Source organism: Gobius niger (genome assembly GCF_951799975.1).
Source record: "Gobius niger genome assembly, chromosome: 9".
In the NCBI taxonomy this organism is placed as follows: domain Eukaryota; kingdom Metazoa; phylum Chordata; class Actinopteri; order Gobiiformes; family Gobiidae; genus Gobius; species Gobius niger.
In genome coordinates, this window is record NC_136860.1 from 5,230,413 (window position 1) to 5,251,475 (window position 21,063).

A 21,063-nucleotide genomic window follows, 5' to 3' on the forward strand; every position below is an offset into this window, starting at 1 on the left:
AATAAATAGATAGTTAGCATTGAGGCTCACGTTGCAGTTCACGTTTTATGAACAGTGAGCTGAATACGGCCTCTGTACGGTAACAAACCCCCCTTCCTTTGTTGTGAGTGAATGGCATTTGACCACAGTCTGTTCATACTGAAGGAGTAGTGTGCATATCCGGGTCAGACTGAAGAGTCCTGATGTTTCTGACCATGCAGAAGGCCAACAAATTAAGGTCTAAGCTTCATTGAGGGCGCAGCAGGTCACGGCAAATAAAAATGACCACCATTTTCATTTAGAGATTTATTAAAACAAAAAATACAGAACAAATTCTTTATCAAAGGCCAAAGAAAAGACATGGGCCGCCTGGAGACTCAGGGCGGTCCTGCTGGGAAAATGAGCCGTCTATGAGAGGTGAAGATGTGTTTCCCAGTTCAAAGCCGATGTGCTACATGACAGAATCAACATTCGCCCTCAAGAGTTCAGACAGACATTCTCAAACTCCTCAAAAATGGAGCCGTGTTTCTGCCCAAAACGCCACTTCCATATTGAGAGAAAACTATACACCGAGGAGAAGCTCATCTGTGGGTAGAAAACCTGCCTGTCGCCTATACAGGAGCAGGAAAACCATTTTTACTTACAACTAACATGTGGCAAATCCAGGACATCTTCAACACAATGGCATGAGTCCTACGCAGATAACCCGGTGCCTGACAGCGGGAGAAGGAGGCGAGGAGGGGGTGTGGCAAAGCACATGGTTTGGTGAGCGTCAGGAGCAGTGTGGTGACCTCTTCACTGTCCATAGACCTACGCCCAGACTACACACACACACACACGCTCTGCTCTAACCCAAAAACTCGGATTTTAAAGAGTATTTAAGACCTGAAGGTTTAATCACAGAAACTGTTTCACTAGAATAAACTGAACAGTTGGAAAACCTGCTTCGCAAAGAAAACTTTAGTGCTTGATAAGCTCCAGGTAATGCTACACACTTTGAAGTAAACTAATGCTGCCGCTCTCTAGGCCTAATCTGGGCGCAGTGAGTGCTCTGAGCGTAGTCTGGGCGTAGCAAAGGCTGGAGCTTCTGCAGGTGGTTGAGAAGAGAAGGTTGATGATGCAGCTGGCTCCTGCCTTCTCCATGTCCTTAAATGACTGACTTATGTGGAGCAGCTGTCCAGAGTAAAGGACTTGGAAGAACACTTTTCTACTCTTCTCCATTGGCTGGCTGTGACCCGTGCTCCGGCAGCACCCTGTCCTCCGGCGGCGAGGCTTCTTCGTGCAGGTCTCGCACCAGCAGGGCTCTGGTGAGGAGGTGCTCCAGGTCAGGGGGCGGCAGGGGGCTGGAGCTAAACCACATGCTGTCCGGAGAGGCCTGTGTGTCGGGCAGCAGGTACAGGATGTCTGAGCTGTTCCTCAGACCTGCAGGACTGGACACAAGAGCACACCATTCATTATTGCAATATTTTATGTAACAAATTTACCAAGTTGTAAACAATTCATTTAAAATGTCCGTCAGATGGAAAACCAGGGATTCTGCAGTATACTGTGGCTTCTTGCCTTATGATTATTAAAATCATTTGGCAATACATTAGGTTATATAATCTGGAAACAAAAATCTGTCACATTACTCGCTAACCCTGTAGTTTGGACCGCTTACAAAAGGCATCAGAAATTTCTATTCGTCAAGCAGGTCATATTGCTCAAACATTAATGTTTCCAAATGCATTTTAAATGTGTCCAGTACACTAAATCTTTGTCTTTAAAAAAAACTTTGCATTTCCTGCCCTGACAGCACAGGAGGTTTGAGTGGAGCCTGCAGGCAGGACCTCTTGGAACATTCGAAACTTATCTTTAATGCCAGGACTCACCATTTGTCCCTGTAGAGCTGATATAGGGGGCGCTCTTTCTCATTCACTCGGCTCAGCAGCAACTCCGTGAGGGGTTCAACCTCCAGCTTCCTTTTTCTGGACTGGCCGTGCTCTGAGAAGTCCACATTGCAGTCAGTGTGACACAAAATATACACACCATGTCATGGACAACGTTTAAAGGAGGCTCTGAGCTCGTGATGCAGGCACGACCGTTCACAAATGTGACAATCCAACGATTTACTTCAAATTGAGCAACGGCAAACAAATATTTTAACCACTGTCATACTTTTGTTGAATAAACTGAGGGAAATGTGTGGTAGCGATAGAGCTTGAACCCCTGATGTGTACGTACCATGTGGGTCCTGAGAGACTGAAGGCACGTGGGGACTCGGGCTGGTCGGGGACTGGGCTGGCTCAGGTGTGTAGATGCCAGTGAAGGACAGCTGTAGATGCTGCTCCACACTGCGCGCTCCTAGGTACTTTGTGTTGAGGTAGACTAGAGAGCGCAGCAGACAGGCCGGAGAGTGCGAGCCCAGCTGCCCACTGCTCCACAGGGCCTGCTCCTCCACACGGCCCCACACCGAGCCTGGAACACAGAGCACAGGTCAGTCGCAGACAGTCGCAGACAGTCACTTCAAAGCACACATGGGAAGAACTGTCCTCAGATGGGTCATTGCAATCACAAGAGTTCAGTATGTGAACAGCATAGACATATAATCACTGGACAGAGGGTAAAGTCAAATCGTATTCATGTAAGAGTTTACTTTAAGAGTTTTTTTTAATAGAAACTAATGTGCTACGAGCAAACTCCTGAACACAATTAAATCAAAAATTATCTGAACGTTTAGAAATTCAAAAGTCACACTAATGCAACTGTTTCACTGTTTTTAAATGTTTTTGTACTTATTGAAAATCAATCAGGGGGTAGCAAGTTAATATTAATATCAATGTTAAGATTAACATTCCATCAAAACCTTTGAGTGAAAAAAAAATTGCAATTTCAGCAAAAACTGCAGTGACCAAATGAGCAATGTCATTTTCCAAAAATGATTTAAAGGCAGTTTAATTCCAATCAGATTCTTTATTTAAAATTTGGCACAATGTTTGTTAAAGCCCCCCAGAAACCCTGCAATTGAGTCGTACCTTTAGAAAACATTTTAAAATAACCCTAACGCACTCCAATTAAATGATGTCAAGAACGCGACAAAAACATTGATGATGGATTTTGTTTTGTCTTTAAACTCTGTGTGGGGGATGGGAAACAGTGATGCTGGTACTGACCATCGGGAAGCACAGGGGGGGTCCATCCCCGCAGGACCAGGCTCAGCTCCTCCACAAACGGCTGGTAACAGGAATCACCAAACAGGTCGTCTGCACGGCCTTTGGACTGGAGATGCTTCATGGGACAGAGCAGAAATCAGCCACAGCACAGGCACAGGCAGGCTTTAGGACACTTCCTTCAGCTACATTAAGTGTCCTCATATTTCAGTACTCAGCACAGAAGTCAGGATGTGAACAGCAAAAGGTTATAATCATTGGACACAATTTCAAAACTTTAAAAACAGTCCTGCGTCTACTGCAGAATGTGTAAAAGTCTGTTAAAATCCTGATTCACGTTCAGGAACATTAACACGTGACAGAAGACTGGAATATTTAAATATAACTAACTTTAACTAAACAAAGGAAAGAATCCACAAAGTTCAGAGATTCTGTCCACCTGAGACCATTATTACACTTACCAAAGGACTTTTACCTAAACATGGCACACTTTGGAATGTGCCATATTCAGCAGAAATTGTAACGTTGAATAGATCGTGGCTGATCTTGCAGACGGTCACGGATCAAACAAAAACAACCACTTCGCTAAAAGAGCAGCAGGCCTGAAGAGCTGAAACAGCCTTACAAAGAGAAAAGAAGCGCTTACGCTGAAGAGTGCGGCTTGTCCCGGCCTCAGTCACTGCCATGTGCTTCTGCTCAAGAGGAAGTGCCACTCTTAAATCTGTCCTCCCCCCACATCCTCCTAAGAGCTGCGCACATGTGTGACTATACTGCCCCCTACTGAAAACAACATACACGCGCACCCCCGTGCCACACACACTACAGAAGGACCGAGGCAAAGGCACACACGGGGCCTTTCCCTCACCCGAGCCCGAAACGGAGCACTCAGTGAGGGGAAGCGAGTCTGCATCATGGGCCTTTCCGAATGGGCTCCCTCACCCTACCCCCCAACACTCAATGTGCGCGTGGGGGGGAAGAAAGGCTCCTTCTCAGCGAGTCTGCATCGACACCACTCGGTGTATAATAGATCCATGCACCACACTTAGCAGGTGTGTGTTACACCGGAGAGCAGTCCCACGAGCAACACACCAAACAACTTCAGTTCCGCGTTTACTTAGGAGCACTTAAGTGTTCATTTTAACAACTTTATCGTCATAAAGACGTTTATTAATGAAAAAGAAAGTGACAGTGAAACTTAATATGATTTTATTGGGAGAGGAAAAGTTCTCACTTGTGAGTTTGAAGAAGCTAAATTATATCATGTAAATACGACATATTTGAATCTGAATTACTTTGTAAACTCATAAGAGAACCTTTTATTTATTTAAAAGTATGATCAGTCAAAATTTGTCACAAATTTGGCTTTACATTGCAGTGTTTTTCATGAACAGGTCTGTTGCAGTGCCATGAAAATATAAAGTCACTAGTTCTTAAAGGAATAGGCCACCGTTTTTACATACTGAGATATGTTCTTACCTTAGCTTTGACAAGTTCTTTAGGACCTGTCTGGTCTTCCCCCGTGTCTTCAGTCACGTAAACGTGACGTTAGCATTTAGCCTCTCCCTCTCTCCACTATAGCTCCAAAACAGGTCAAGATAGAAGCTACCAAGCTCTTCCACGTTTTCCCTATTTAAATATGGTTATGTGAAGTGTTACACTACAAAGTATAATTACACAAAATTAAACAATGTGGATTTTCTAAGCGGATAAAAGGGGGAACTATATTGTAAGGCGTAATAATACCAGGAGTAGTTCGAAATCCGTGGAGTAATCTTCACTTTACTGCGCAGTAATCTTCACTTTACTGTGCGGATGCCAAGCTACTCCTGGGCTCAATCTGAAACCATCAGATTGTAGCCTCTAAGCACTAACACTAGCAACTAACTCCTTAACCTTTCATGGGGTCGACTGTTAGATCTCTGTGCAGTTAGGGAACTAGACCGTCAGCAGAATTTGAACAATCCGTCCGTCCTTAAACAGGGGAAAGGGAAGTGACATCACCAACAGCTGCTTTTCTTCCTCTTTAAAGTTATTGGTGGAGTGCAAGCCAAACAAAAGTGCATGTCGCCCCCTAGTGTACAGTGTCCAACAACAACATAGTGTCCAAACAAAGACATTTAAGGAGAAAAATAAATCCAAATGATCCAAACATTTCCCTTTAGTGTTATTTTATTTCAACAGCTGTTTCATAAAGCTACATTATGCAAATGATCCATGTGGCTTAAGTTTCTACTAAATGAAAACAAAAGCATTTAATCCGTTTCCTGAGTTTCCTCTTTAACACTGACATGTGACTGAGCTGTGGGGACGACAACATGGATTTATCACTTTTATAAAGTTTGGCTTGTGCAGAATCTTGATTTTTAATTATTATTATTTGTATTATTAAATGTGCACCTGTCGATCAAGAGTGGTTGCGCATGAATCACTCGAGGGTGGGGGCGAGGGGGGTGGGGGGATTTGGCGCAGTGGCTTGTGGGATGGCACATAGCTCCTAATCACTGGTTAGTTAGCATCAGAGGTCCCTATGCTAAAGTGGCCATGATAGTTAGCATCAAGGCTCCTTTTCCTAACTACTTCCTAACTGACTTACCAATTCGGAGGCAACTTGCCATGGCGGATGCTGACGCACATCCGGTTTGGCGTAAGAGCTCTTAGCAATCTGCCCGTTTCGGAAGCAGCCCTGGTATTACTACGCCTTACATTATAGTTCCCCCTTTTATCCGCTTAGAAAATCCACATTGTTTAATTTTGTGTAATGATACTTTGTAGTGGAACACTTCACGTAACCATATTTAAATAGGGAAAACGTGGAAGAGCTTGGTAGCTTCTATCTTGACCTGTTTTGGAGCTATAGTGGAGAGAGGGAGAGGCTAAATGCTAATGCCGTCTGTGCTGTGTTTACGTGACTGAAGGCACGGGGGAAGATCAGACAGGTCCTAAAGAACTCGTCAAAGCTAAGGTAAGAACATATTTCAGTATGTAAAAACGGTGGCCTATTCCTTTAATGAAATTGACCACTTTAGTCGTACAAGTGTCATCTGTTTTGAGATTGTGAGATATCTGCTTCCATGTAAAACAAACATAAGCGGACCCTCCAGTCAACCAGAGGCCTGGGTGTACACGTCCCCAGGTCATGCTAGAAGAACAACCGATAAAACTTGTTTCAATCCTTCGATGGCTGAACTCTTATGTAATCAAGGGAATGAGTTTTACTGCGGCATGTTTGCCATCTGCTGTGCGGACTTTCAGTATACGAAGCAAGTGCATCACCAGTAACTTTCATTTGCATTGTTTTTAAACCAAAGGTAGGTTTCTGTTGTCCAGGTGGTTCATTCTAAGAAACAATGGTATTATTTAATTTATAGAGTAATCTATAACAATCAATGGGATTTTATTAGATTAAAAGTAGAGAACAATTAAGGGCAAATTACATTTAAAAAAAAGACTTGCAAAGAGGTCGGTGAGCAGCAAGTTGATGTCAATCCCAGAAATAATTCAAGACAAGCAAAGGTGACCCATTTTAGACCAACTGTTTTTTTGGAAAAGGATTGAATCGATAACTGCAAATTCACTCTTTAGTCAAATGCATGTGCGTACCTTCTGAATGCCCAGGCAGAGGTAGAGGATGCTGTCGGGACTGTAGCGCTCTCCATTTGGTCGACACACCTCCCTCACAAACGAGCACAGAGCCTGGTTCAGCTGCTCTGAGGAGAGCTCCAGCAGGCTGCCTCTGCTGCCGCACACTGGGCACAAGAACAAGAGTCCTGAGTAAATCCCAGCATGCTCTCCTCACAAGTCCTGACGAAGTACCTGGTGTGGAGCTGTCTTTGGTGTCAGGTGATTGATTGGCGGAGGACAGAGCCCAGCGTCTCCAAGCGTTGAGACCATAGCAGCTCTTCAGGGGCAGGCGTGAGCGTGCAGAGCCTCCCTCCAAGGCCCGTCTCTTGGCTCCCTGCACACAAGGTCAAGGGTCATCAGGTTTATTTATAAAGCACATTTACAAAACAGTCATCACAGCCCCAAAGTGCTGCCCAAAGGTTGCCTGGCTCTGTCATACTCTTCCCTGTCCATTCCACGCAGAAGTTAGTCTGGTCATGGAGCAATTGGAGCAGTTTAAAGGGGCGGGCCTAACGCGCATAGATCGTCAGATTCATGTCAAAATGTATCACTCAAGACAAATATGTTCTGCTGCGCCATATGAGCAGAATGTTCACATTTGTTAACAATCTTTATTACAACTGGAATGCATTATCTGCATCAGCCACATGTGTAATCATCATTAATATCAAAGCACGCATGGATTTTACAAAGGACTTGGAATGAATGTAGTGAGTGAGTGGTTGGTGGTGGTCGGAGGAGCCGATGGCACAGACCGGTAGACTCGCTTCTGTCAGTCTACCCCAAGGGGCAGCTGTGGCTAAAATAATAAGGGGAATAATGACAACAGTTTAGCGCTTTTCACTGGGACAGATTTCTCGGAGGTCATTAGCCACTGGGCCGGTCAGTTACTGAGCCTACCAACGCCAGCAAACGTATTCATATTTTTGGGATAAATAAATGACAATTTCATTATGCTTGAATAGAATAGAATTTTGCCTAAACACAAACATTTTATTATTTACAGCATTTTAAGGCTTTAAAAAACATTGCAATAACAGATCAGTACTGAATAATAAAGAGCCTAATAATAAACTAGCACAACTCAGAACTAAACCAGGATTAAGCCAGGGCAAAAACATCCAATTCCAGGGCTAAGGCAGGACTAAATCACATCTCAACCAGACCAAAGGCCTAATACAGACTAAGAGTTGGTAACACAGGCTTGTTTAGTGCAATACAAGTGTAAGCCTTTATTATTATTCCTGCTGCTCGAGGTGCTTCCTCCTCCTCCTCCCCATTCACTCCTTACATCACAGAGCTTATATGACAAGGCGGAGTATTCTCTCCTCTGATTGGTCGAATTATCTTGGGAACTAAACCTGGTCCAGAGCAGGTTATAAGCTAAGGGCATGTTTCCATGGAGATCTATGCTGATTGAAAGTTATCCAGCTTTGTACTGCACTAGACCCACATTACATCACCCAACATCATAAATAATTAAAATCATATTAAAAACAGCATACCAGCTTCTTGGGCTGTGGCTCTGGAGGTTGGTGTTCTTCTGCTGCAGCTGGCGGATCAGCGCACTCCCGGAGGTCAGGCGAGGCGCTCTCCTGCACTCCTGCAAAGTACACAGAAAAAATGGATCCATTCTCTAAGAAGAAATGATATCCTGTTCTACTAATGTGGATTTTCAACATAGAGTTTGGTTAGCCCTGTCCTCCATAGAAAATCATGACTTAATTTTCTAGAATGATGTAAACTCAGCCTATTATATGTGCGTGGTTGTGCATTTTGGCCGGGGTCCACAGTACCAGGGCTGAAGTCCTCCTCCAGGTCCAGCTCAGGCTCATACTGGTCTTCTGTGTCTGAGCTGCTGTGACACGGCTCCTTCACGGCTTCTGCTCGCTCCATCTTCACCTCCGCTCGCTCCCCCTTCACCTTCTCCTCCGCTCGCTCCCCCTTCACCTTCTCCTCCGCTCGCTCCCCCTTCACCTTCACCTCCGCTCGCTCCCCCTTCACCTTCACCTCCGCATGCTCCTTCTTCACCTCTGCATTCACATATTTACACAATCCAACAAGGATCAGCATACACAGATACAGAACTGGACCGGAGTCAAAGAACATACACTTACTGCCCCTCCATTCTTTGCGATGTTCTGATTATCCATTATTGTAGGTTCAAATGATATTTTTTTGTGTTTAGCAAATAAGATTCCATTTCATTCCATGAATATTAAATATGTCAGTATAATATTAATATTAGTGATTAGGGCCCGGCTGCTATGGATTTTCAGGGTCCGATAGCCGATATTTTAAGTAATTTAATTTGATGTTGTTTTTTTATCTCTATAATAGCCTAAAGTTAAGCTGCTTAAGTTGAATGTATTATTATAGTAAAGGTTTCTATCATAGAAATATATAGAAATATCGGTCGACTGATGTGGGGATTGCAGATGGATTTAGCATAGTGCTAAATCTGGTGCAGCCATCTTATTAATGTGACTGCACACTGTCCTTTCAATAAACTAAACTAAACTACTAAACAATTATCGGGTATTTAGAGCTGTCTATAATCCTGTGTATGAAGCTTCCCGTCACAGTTCAACACTAAACTGAAGCAGGGGCAGGCGCTCAAAAGCTTCTTGCTTCAGCCTACGCCTTTTGAGCAACTACGATTTTTTAATGTATTTTGTAAATTAGGAAGAAATAAACCAGTGAAAGGAAATCATTGTATACTGAGACTATAAACTCGTAATATCTACATCACAGTCTCACAAAAATAAATTAAATAACAATAACTACACAAGATGACAGGTGAGACGACGTACCAACAGTGCTCTGCTCTGATCCTGCCTGTGCAGTGCGAAGCTCATCTGTGAGCTCATGAATGCTCTGAAGGATCTGCTCTGCCCCCTGGAGGCTGGTGGGCAAAAACACAGGCACAGGAAGCTGGCAAATGTAAAGATTGTTGGTGAGAACACATTACAGTAGAAAACCTTTAAAAGACGCTGCAGTGTGGGTGAGTTACCGGCACAGGCAGAGACAGCGGCACTGGCGTGATCTGGGAGTACAAGTTCATGGGCATCGGCACAAACACCGGCACCGGGATGGGGACAGGGATAAACTCCCTCTTCAGGCCGTCGTCTGCATCTGAGGACACACATTAAGGGTCAGCAGCATCAGAGACAGGTAACTTTAGAATCCAGACTTTTCGCCCTCATAATCCCCACCTGATGCATCTCAGTAGTTAAGCAAATGAAACACACATGGGGCGCTAATGTCTGACTTCAGTCCACTTGTTGGATTGGACTCTACAAATGGTACCTCCCTATGACAGAGCAACAGACATACAGCGTAATACGCAGGTTTTTGTCTGACTTTTCAGACAAAGCCTATAAGCCTATGACAACCCAACTGGATAAGTCTGTTACTCATTTTATACTTTCTTCTGCCGGCCCGGTCTAATCTCTGAGGCAGAGCAGGTTGGTCCTGGTTGGTACCTGGCCCACTTCCCGTGTGGAATTATAAGTGGTGTGTGAGTGAGTGAGTGTAGATTACCATCACCGAGTGTGCACTGAATGAAAAGGTGTCACCTGTGTCCGCCTCTCACCTGTCTGCAGGGGCTTGCTCTGCATGTGGGGCTTGCAGTATGTGGCCTTGGTTAGCGTCAAAGGTTTGCACAGCACTGCCTTATTCTTCACGTCTCGGAGCAGTCCTCCGAAGCCCACACTGTTCGCACTCACCACCTACAGCACAGAACCATGAGCAACAGTGCTTTCCACTTTCTACATCATCAAACCAAATGTGCCAAAATGAACATACCCCGAGTTTAGCAGCTTGCACTTCAGTCCCTGTTGAACAGACAGTATAACACAATAAGGAAGGAGACCTTTGTTAATATTAGAGAATAATTGCATTGTCAATGTCTCAAACCCAGACTGTGCAGTGTTGACATACAGTTGTCTATCTATTCATAGAAAACAGAAGGGCACAATCTCTAAGGTTTTGGGACATAAACCTAATAAGTCTGCGTTAAAGTGAGATTAAAGTCATACCGACAGAGGAGTTCTCGGGCCCTTTCTGCGTCTCCATGATGGGCTCGTTCTGCTGACTGTAGAACCGGAGCAGACACTGCTGGTCACAGAAGTGCTTCATCTCGGAGCGCCACATAACCGCTTCTGTCAGAGCTCCCTGCACCTTACAACAGTCACAACGCGCCGCCTGGAGGACACACACAGAACTACAGGTGAGAAACGCTGCAGTATGGCACAGGGCCATCAGGGGGCGCCAACAGAAGTGAGAGCACCTTGTAGTACCAGTCGTGGAACTTCTGGGAGCACGGCTCACTGCAGAAGTCGCGCATGATTCCTCCCAGTGTCTGACTGACTCCTTTCTTACACAGCTGGCTGCAGTGGTTACAGCTCACACACTTGAGCCCCAGACGCCGGATGAAGTCCTGCTTATACAGCAGTTTACAGCCTGCACACAGGAAACACAAGTGACAGAGGGGTACACCACCAAGGTCATTAGAGGGACAGAGGGGTACACCACCAAGGTCATTAGAGGGACAGAGGGGTACACCACCAAGGTCATGAGAGGGACAGAGGGGTACACCACCAAGGTCATGAGAGGGACAGAGGGGTACACCACCAAGGTCATGAGAGGGACAGAGGGGTACACCACCAAGGTCATGAGAGGGACAGAGGGGTACACCACCAAGGTGGTCATTAGAGGGACAGAGGGGTACACCACCAAGGTCATTAAGGGACAGAGGGGTACACCACCAATCTGCATTAGAGGGACAGAGGGGTACACCACCAAGGTCATTAGAGGGACAGAGGGGTACACCACCAAGGTGGTCATTAGAGGGACAGAGGGGTACACCACCAAGGTCATTAAGGGACAGAGGGGTACACCACCAATCTGCATTAGAGGGACAGGCGGGTACACCACCAAGGTCATTAGAGGGACAGAGGGGTACACCACCAAGGTCATTAGAGGGACAGAGGGGTACACCACCAAGGTCATTAGAGGGACAGGCGGGTACACCACCAAGCCGCACTAGAGGGTCAGCGCTAAATTCAGGGTTACCCTGGTTTTGCAGATCTCCAGTGGAGAGAGAAAATGGATTTTATAAAGTAGCCACATTGTGATGGAACCTTTCTTACGTAAAAAAGGCTTTTAGGCCCGCCTACTCATAGTGCTCCAACTGCGCCGCTACCAGACTAACTTCCCGTGTGGAATGGACAGGGAATAGTGTGGCAGAGCCAGGCAAGTAGTTTCTCAAAGCGCCACACTGTAGTCATTATTCATTCACCCCATACTCAGTGGTGGTAAGCAACTACTGTAGCCACAACTGCCCTTGGGGTAGACTGACAGAAGCGGGCGGCACGATGGCACAGCAGTTAGTGCTCCTGCCTCCCAGCAAGAAGGTCCTGGGTTTTTTCTCACCTGGACGAGGCCTTTCTGTGTGGAGTTAACATGCTCTCCCTGTGTCTGCGTAGGTTTCCTCTGATTTCCACTACTACTAAAAACATGTACAATAGGCCAGTATGAGTATGAGTGGGGGAAACCAGATGGAAATTAGCCCATGGCTACAAGCCAGTGTGGTGTGTTTACATGCATGAGACCTGTGTGTTCATAAACATGCACTGTCATGACCAAATAAATAAATAAGCGAGGCTGCCTCATTCAGTCTGGCCTATTGTACATGTTTTACACGCCGTTATTAATGCTATCTGCCATACGAGCCCCGTCACACTGCATACTGCACACATAACATTTTCTTTTTGGGGGCATTTGTGTTCAGAGGAGCAGATACTGATACACAAGCCTAGAGTGCCCTGTCAGTGTGAAAATAACCAACACGTAAAATATTTCATATATACCTGTAAGTCAGCCAAACTATGAAAAAAAGTGCGACTTACAGTCCAGAAAATGTTTTGTTGGTTTTTATCGAGTTTTCAAACTTTCAAATCCATATTGTATCACTTGTAATTTCTAAGTAGGAACTTTCTACTTATTCCAAACAATTGGCCAGTTCCGCCCTGATTATAACATGCTAAGGAACAGTTAGTAGTCAAGTAGAGATGGAGTTTGGTTCTTTAATGGGAGCCAAATCCACAAGGACAGTTCTTTTCAAAGTATGGTGGTACCTTCACTGCAGAAAGGCCTCTTGACGCCAGAGAACTTGACCGTCTCGTGTAGAGTTTTCTCCTCCTGACAGAACTCGCAGAAGGTTACAATGCAGTGCAGCTTCTTGTAGTCCTCGCAGCAGGTTTTACTGCAGAACTGGTACACTTTCTCCTGACCGTATCAAGACAAGCAACAAACGCCCACTTGTTAGATCGCTTCACTCAGCAGTTTATCCGAGTTGATTTTCAAAATATGGCTAAACAAGCCAAACACATCTTCCTCCCACCTCCCACTCCAGCACCTCCGGCCTCAGGCTGAACGCTCCACGACAGTAGTTACACTTGAGCTGCACAGCGCTGTCTGCAGAGGGCGCTGTCTGTCCATTAGTGTTGCTTTGGAGAGTGGTGTCCTGCAAAGGCAAAAGGAAAACCATAGCAGTCAGATGAGGCTCAGTGCCTTTTAATAGAAGCTCTCAGTTTGTTCAGGCATGTGCTAAAGGAGCAACATTTTTGCACTATGTTCACTTTTTTATTTATCCATTCAAAAAACGTGTTTTTTTTGCATTTTCAATGATGAATGATTGAACCCGGGACGGTCTTTCTGTGAGACGATGCATAATAAAGTTGAGACCATTTACCATAATGTTAAAAGAGCTAATAATCGCCACAAAACTGACTTGTGTCCAGTGAGCCAAGTTAGCCATTTTATACTCACTACTGCCACCTGAGGTCATACGCGTTACTGCACCTTCTATATAAAGCTCGGGCATGACGGCACTTCGGACTCGAAGTTTCTGAGTGACAGTGCAGGATTTTAGAGGCAGTTGTGGTGAACAGGTCTGAGCTCATTCTACACATTGTGACATGGCTGGAACATGTAGGGGAGGAAAATATTTAATTTTAACATTTTTAATTATTATAGTCCCTTTAATGTAAAAAGTAGTTATCGTGTGAAACCTCCTGAAGTGGTGATCTTGTGAAGGCTCCGCACCGTACACAAAACTGTACTCAACATGAGTCAGAGTTTACAAGAAAACCGTATGGAATAGGTGCTGAAGCCGTCCAGTAGTCACAGTGAGTCCAGCATAAAGATACTTTTTCGTTTTAGCCAAGTCTCAAAAAAATAAACTACTCTTCATTAAATGGAGCGAAACCTGGTGTTATCCCGTTGTTAACTGTTGTTAGTATCAATAAAGCTGCTTGATTTCGTCTGCAAATGTTACACATGCCCACTCACAGCAATGCAGCCACATGTTGTGTACATGTATTTAATAAAGAAGCTTTACACCTTTTTACTGTATATTATGTTACTGCTGTTAGCTACAAACACTGGTTGTTTTTGTATTGTATTAGGAACAAACTTTTCCTTAGTTGTGTGTAAGGAGTAACAATGCACTGTACGAAAGTGACGGTGCAAGTTTTAGTCTATATTTCTTACTATTTAAGCCAGTCATGTGTGTATGCGCACACTAGTGATGCGCGGGTTGCAGCGCGGACCCCGTGGTCTGCCCGCGGTTCGGGTCAGGTCGTGAAATTCTCCTTTGATCGTGGGGCGGGAGCAGGTTTTTGGCATAAATATACGTCGGATTTTCAAAAAACAAGCAGCTTGTTTATCCAGAGAACGCTTTTGTGGAGCTCATGTCTCCTGTTTTCCACCGAATGTGCGACTGCGTGTGACTTTGCATTAGCCGACCTGTGCTCTCTTCCTCTCTCCCTCTTGTCCAGCGCTCTTCAGAGTGAGAGTGAGAGAGAGTGAGTGAGTGAGAGTGAGTGAGTGAGAGTGAGAGAGAGTGAGAGTGAGAGAGTGAAAGTGAGAGAGAGACTGAGCGCGAGGGGCTGACACACCAGTACTGTTCATACGGATCATATTTATAACGCATCATTTTTAATGGTTGCGGGGCGGGGCGGGGCCGGCTGTAAAAATAGAACAACGTTGCGGGGCGGGCTAGAACTTGTTCCAAATGCGGGACCCACGGGTTGAAAAAAACCCTGACCCGCACATCACTAGCGCACACCTAAACAGAGTGCACGTGAGTCATCATCACATCCGCTAAACTGAAGGCTGTAGACGCTCCACACCTGTATTGTTACATCCTCCAAAAACACGGGTCCTGCAGACGACCAGGCTGCACGAGTGAAGCTCCAGTGCGCCAGACAAATGCGCAAGGTCCAATCCTGGTCATACTCCGCCTCAAAAGCTTTGTTTCCAATAAAGTGTTTCCAAACACAAGCCTCACATCAAATGTGCTGCTGTGAGTGTTTAAGCTGCCGTGTATGGAGAGCCACACTGAAACTTATCACTTAATGAGTGCATGGCCTGCTCTGAGCTGCCATTTTTACTTTAGCGCACTACAGTTGTTTTCTATTTTGTTTTGTATTGTGAGCTTTTATAATAAAGCAGCTTTGAAAAATTAGAAAGCATTGCCTATTTTATTCCACAACCATAAATACTGCCAAAGGATGAACATTTGATTATTTTATTTCAAAACCATTTTTTTGTTATATTGTACTTGCACTGAAGCGCGGGTCCTGCACCGTGAACCGAACTGTGAGAGAGCTGAACAGTTACACCCCTAGTAATGACTGTAGGTATGGTGACCTGGAACTTGGTGACACACTGGGAGCTGCAGAAGCTGAGTACGGCGCCCTCTGGTAGTGTGGCCTGGTACTGCGGCAGGGCGTTTCTTTTACAGAAGTGACACTGGGGCTCGGAATCTGCACAGATGAACAGACAGAGACAGTCAAAGGTCAAGCCTGACCCCTCCATGTGTGATCTCTATACTCACTCTGTAGGGAGGCTGTGGAGACTTTGCCCTTGTTCATGCAGGTGACGGAGCAGTATGAGCCCATGGTTCCATTGGCCACGATGCTGTGCAGGACCTCCCCGGTCTTTATCAGGGTTTTACAGGTCACGCAGCTCGCCAGTTTACTGTGCGCCTGGACAACAAACAAGGCACAGTTTAGAGCATGATGCAGCTACAAAGGCATTTGATGCTGGGTTTAAGGTAATCATGCATCATCAAACCATGTTGTTCCATCACAAAAACAGAGCTTCATTGGTGCTTTGAGTAATCAAGCAAACTTAATTCATCTTTGAACCTTCTGAGGCAACTATACAAAGTGCTGTGATGCCTGTCTCTCTTCAATGTGTGGAGCTCCTATTTGCTTTATGCATCAGTATTTCCTGTTGCACAGACAGACTCTCTGTGCCCTGTGGCTGAAGGGGGGCTGTGGGGTCTCAGAGTCGGTCCCCATGAACTTTAAAAACAGCCACTATTCCAGTAGTTATCCCGGTCAAAAAGTCGTCAACTTCATCATTCACACTCACACCAAACACAAACGGAAGTGTTTAGAATGAGCCAAAACAATCTGACATTTCAAATGGGATTGTGTGCTGTGGTGAGATGAGAGAAGCAAACACCTGAAATATGTGGTTCTTAAATGTTTCACAAATGTTTTTCTTGCAGTGCTCTCAAAATATGTGTTTAGAAATGGTCTGAAATTCATGCCCATGTTTTCTCAACTTACAGCCGTTACAGGAGTACATTTAAGTTCCTCTGTGTCTGTGGTCACCATGTCTCAAACTCCTCTGGGACTTCTCTCTGTGTCACATAACCAAACTAAAGTGTGCACCTCCGCGAGCGCTCTCAGCTCTGTCAAAGCTAAATGACGAGGAACTCTTCTCAGCCGTTGTGTTTGTTGTGGCTGCTGATTGTCCTCAGTGAGTGTTCAGGTTCAGGGGTTTGAAGCTGTTAGCGGTAGTAGCCTAGCTTAGCAATAGTGTTGGCTGTGGTGGACCTGCAGATTCCGACTTCTGCACTGTTTTAGCTGTAAAATACCAGGACTATTCCAACGAAACAACGCTGTACAGGCGCTCTCTGCGAAGGAGTTTGAGTGTTTTGACTTTTACATTGAAGTCACATCAACATTTTCACCCAGGGCTGTAGCACCAAGTTCTGGGCCCTGGGTACAAACTATCTCGGTGGAACCCCCCCCCAACCCCTCCTCCAGTTAATTCACATTTCATATTTCATGTTTTTTAAACCACATAACAGTGGTTCAGTTTGACAGTGCAGTTCAGTTAATTTTTATTATAACTTTATTATATACAGCGGGGAAAAAGCTTCCCATAGACTTTCTATTGGATTTTGACCATACTTTTTCCCCCCACTGTATAGTCTAACCCAGTGTTTTTCAACCACTGTGCTGTGGCACACTAGTGTGCTGTGAGATATTGTCTGGTGTGCCTTGGGAAATTATGCAATTTCACCTAGTTCTTTTTTTTTTTTTTTAAATCAATGTATTATTATCCGCAAATAATGTAGCTTTCGAATGTTTGTGCCCTCTAGTGATCGGCAGAGTGACCATGTAATACTCTTCCATGTCAGTAAGTGGCCGCAGGTAGTTCATTTGTGATGATCAATGGCATTGTGGCTAGCGAGACTATACGGTGTTCCAATTCAAGACACTTTGATGAGAACGACTGAATATAGGCTAGAGTTACATTTTTTTTTACATTTTCTGCTGGTGGTGTGCCTCGTGATTATTTCAATGAAAAATATGTGCCTTGGCTCTAAAAAAGTTGAAAAACACTGGCCTAACCAGGTGAAAAAATAAGTTGGCCAAAAAATGCTTCATATAAGAGGATCGTATTCCTGCGATTTTCACCGGATGTTTTAGTGACCGCTGGGCAAACAGCTGATTTTTCCGAACTTGAAGAGCTGTGTATTTAAATCACAGATCTTTTACAGCACTGATCTTTTCACAGAATGCTCCGTTTGTGAACCGTTTGACCCACCATCAAACTATTAATATCAAGTTAATACATTTGCGTTGCCCACCAGTGCCTCGGACGTGACGACACGGCGATCCCCTCATACAAACACATATCCAATTCAGATTTGTCCTGGTTACTTAGTTCATGGTTTGTCTGCTTATTTACTTATTTACTTATTGTGTGACTTTAAATTGAATCTGAATTGGCTCTAGTCACAGATATTGAATAACCTTTAATCCTGTAGTGATATAGATATTTAAATATGTTCAGGTAGAACACAATGACTGCACCAGGGACATAGGATATTTGTGCTGAGAATAATACATTTGTGACTTGAAAATATACTATATGATGTCTCTGTGGCCCACAGGCATGAACAAAAACTCAAGGACTTCAGCCTGATTTAGTCTCTCACATATTTAAGCCTATACCTTTAAGTGTATTGTCAGTAAATTCTTGTTCTAAAAAGTTAAAGTGGAATAGGCTAAAAGGCACCTGTTCACTAGAACCACATTGACTCGTCTCCAAAGCTGCAAAGGCGCGCAGCAAATTAGCATAATTAATTTGGTAAAAAAAAAAAGCGTGAGCAACCTGTGGCTTTTGTCACTGTATTGGCCTGGTGGCAGTCAATTACAATAAATATAAGGAAAGAGAAGCTTTAGAGGTTAAGAGGAGGAGAAACTGAGGTCAGGCTCCGACTCTGTCTCTGTCTCTGCACCATCCTCTTAGTGCAGGCAGGAGTCGCAGGCCTCGCCTCACCTCATGTTAAACTGTCATTTATGACAAGAAAGTTGCATCTCCGCTAGAACAGGCTAGTGTTAAATGAAAGCACATAAGAGCGAGGCAATAACTAATATCTCTCTTTCCTAGCTGTGTCATTGCATTGCAGAGCCCACCTCATCAAAGTTGAGTTTGAAGCGCACGGTGCTGAACACCAGTGGGCTGAACCATTTGGCACATTTTTAAAAGGGTGTCAGGGCCCTGAGATTCATCCATCATTATTGTTTGTTCAAATTTCTGTCTAGCAACCATTGTATTTCAGCCTGGTTGTGTTCAATTCTTATAGTATCAATTATGAGGACATTTAGAAAGTACAATACCGAACGCTTTTTGCAGCACTTTTGATGACCCTTACCCTGCTCTGGGCCCTGGGTACTCAGTACCCTTTACTATATTTTTAAAATCCCAGTAGAACCATAATCTGATCTCATTTCCTTGGATTTAGTTGGTCAGACAGCGCATGTTAAGGAACACACATGGGACTCATGCGTGTAAGTGTGACACCTCCTCTCTGGAGTGTGAACAGCGCACCTGTTTGAAGTCGCGGATACAGTTGTGGCAGCAGAAGCGCTTCTGCTGACCGTCCACCAGGAGGAAGTGGTTTGCGGAGGCTCGGCTGGGCAGGTAGTCCCCACATTGCTCACAGCAGTTCATGATCAGCCCGTTGGCGCGGCGGTACACATTGAAGCACGTGTCACTGCAGATCCTGTGGGTGACTGTCTTAAAACTGACCTCATGACGGATCTGTGGCAGAAAAAGCAAAGGTCCAAGTAAGTGGTCCATTACTACTGTGCAGTGATCCAACATTCAGGGGAAGATGAAATTATACATTAAAAAGCCAAGCTATTTAAAATGATCAATCGAGCCTACTTATATCCCACAAGACCACATCAAATGAAGACAAAAGACAATCAGACTGTCATGAATCATGACAGGAAAGGAATGGCTCCTTTCCTATAGAGAGATAATTCAGTTGGAGCTCTCTGCTGCCCCAATACATTGAGCAAAAATGGAAAATATCTCTTGCTTGTCCAGTCTACTGTCTACACTGGTTACTGATTAGATACTGGATACTGCAGCTGTAACCTCCCACCTCTCGAGGACCTGTTCATCTCCAGGACCCGGAGGGGTTTAGGTCGGATCACAGCTGACCCTTCTCACCCTGGACACGGAATATTCACCTCTGTCCCCTCAGGCAGGAGGCTATGCTCCATACAGACCCATATCTCCAGCCCTCCACCATCAACAAAAAAAGACCCAATAACTCTGTATCAGACTCATGAACGGAATGATCTGCTCTACGTCACCATGTGGTTTGTCCAAACTCAGATCTGCACCTAATGCACCTGCACATCTGTACAGGTGCATTAGGTGGCATGGCATGGAGTGGATCAGTGGATCAGTCTGCTCAGGTGTAATGAGAGCCCAGGTTGCTCAGATAGTGGTCTTTGTTGGGTCTGGTGTATTGCATCTTCCTCTTCACAAGGAAGATGCAATTAAGATCATGCAAGTTTGCTGGCCAATCAAGAACAGGGATGGTCTTTAAACCAAGTACTGGTCGCTTTGGCACTGTGTGCAGGTGCCAAGTCCTGTTGGAAAATGAAATCTGCATCTCCATAAAGTTGGTCAGCAGCAGGAAGCATGAAGCGCTCTAAAACTTTTTTCTACCACATCTTTTCCTTCCCTATTAATGTGCTTGGACACAGAACTCTGTGAGCAGCTTCTTTAGCAGTGACCTTTGGTGTCATGCCGTCCTTGTGCAAGATGTCAATGGTACAATTTTTGATTTTGTTCAACTGAAACTAGGATTTTGCCAGAGTTAACATTTGTCTTACTGTAGCATGTTATTCACATAGATAGTCTCAAATGGAAATACATACAGAAAAAAAACCTTCTGTTCTGTGTGACATGGGAGATTGAAATGACCTCAGTGAGTTTGCCGCAGACGGTGCACTTGGTCTTGGCTCCAGATTTGGGCAGGTTCTGCTTGCTCTCGTAGGCGCTGAGACATCCTGTGCTGCAGAACTCCTGGAAGGACTCGCTGGAATCCACCTGAGCCACGATGGTGCCCTTCATGTTGGTGATGTCCCTGAGAGAGAAACAGAACCGCGTCACACTCAACAGCCAGCGCAGACGGAAACATGACTCGGTGGAGATTTCTGACCCATGCTGGGATGGCAAGAGGAATCACAATCAAATACATTTACAAGTTTGACTAATGACTCATAAACAACACATATCACTTAACTTTACCAATTCAGAAGTAAACCAGTTTGATTTATTCACAATTACAAAAGCATTTTACACGCTGTAAAAGTTTTTGATCCAGCCCCCAGTCATTAAGGCCCACTGATTTCTTTCTTTCAAACAATGAATGGCATGTTCACACAGACTCCGTTTACATGCAGGCAAAACCCCGTTCATCACCAGAATATTAGCAATAACCCGGTTGCGCACAGCCATGTGACACCTTCATGTAAACAGGTATCCCCATTGAAAGGAACATTCATTTGTGTTTTAAATCATAATGAAAACAGAAAGTACCAAAATGACCCTGATCAAAACAAAATAATAATACTGTATATTGTCCCCTTTAACATGATGGTAAAGCGGTCCATTCTTCTTGGCAAGTTCCTGG

General features: G+C 44.7%; 1 protein-coding gene across 2 annotated transcripts in view; it reads right to left on the minus strand.

The window, feature by feature from the left end:
• Window positions 1-1,001: 1,001 nt before the first annotated feature.
• Window positions 1,002-21,063, minus strand: part of zmym2 (zinc finger, MYM-type 2) — a 40,745-nt gene continuing 20,683 nt past the window's right edge. For both annotated transcript variants that reach the window (XM_079562836.1, XM_079562835.1), the window contains exons 8-28: window positions 20,352-20,514; window positions 18,957-19,169; window positions 15,655-15,805; window positions 15,468-15,583; window positions 13,156-13,278; window positions 12,890-13,040; window positions 11,041-11,213; window positions 10,790-10,955; window positions 10,557-10,585; window positions 10,345-10,480; window positions 9,763-9,884; window positions 9,563-9,683; window positions 8,754-8,782; window positions 8,546-8,714; window positions 8,255-8,352; window positions 6,942-7,083; window positions 6,729-6,874; window positions 3,132-3,246; window positions 2,203-2,436; window positions 1,851-1,962; window positions 1,002-1,409 (exon numbers count right to left, since the gene is read on the minus strand). In XM_079562836.1, coding sequence (XP_079418962.1) covers window positions 1,187-1,409; window positions 1,851-1,962; window positions 2,203-2,436; window positions 3,132-3,246; window positions 6,729-6,874; window positions 6,942-7,083; window positions 8,255-8,352; window positions 8,546-8,714; window positions 8,754-8,782; window positions 9,563-9,683; window positions 9,763-9,884; window positions 10,345-10,480; window positions 10,557-10,585; window positions 10,790-10,955; window positions 11,041-11,213; window positions 12,890-13,040; window positions 13,156-13,278; window positions 15,468-15,583; window positions 15,655-15,805; window positions 18,957-19,169; window positions 20,352-20,514 — 2,932 coding nt within the window. In that variant the 3' untranslated portion in view covers window positions 1,002-1,186. The remainder of the gene's footprint in view (window positions 1,410-1,850; window positions 1,963-2,202; window positions 2,437-3,131; window positions 3,247-6,728; window positions 6,875-6,941; window positions 7,084-8,254; window positions 8,353-8,545; window positions 8,715-8,753; window positions 8,783-9,562; window positions 9,684-9,762; window positions 9,885-10,344; window positions 10,481-10,556; window positions 10,586-10,789; window positions 10,956-11,040; window positions 11,214-12,889; window positions 13,041-13,155; window positions 13,279-15,467; window positions 15,584-15,654; window positions 15,806-18,956; window positions 19,170-20,351; window positions 20,515-21,063) is intronic.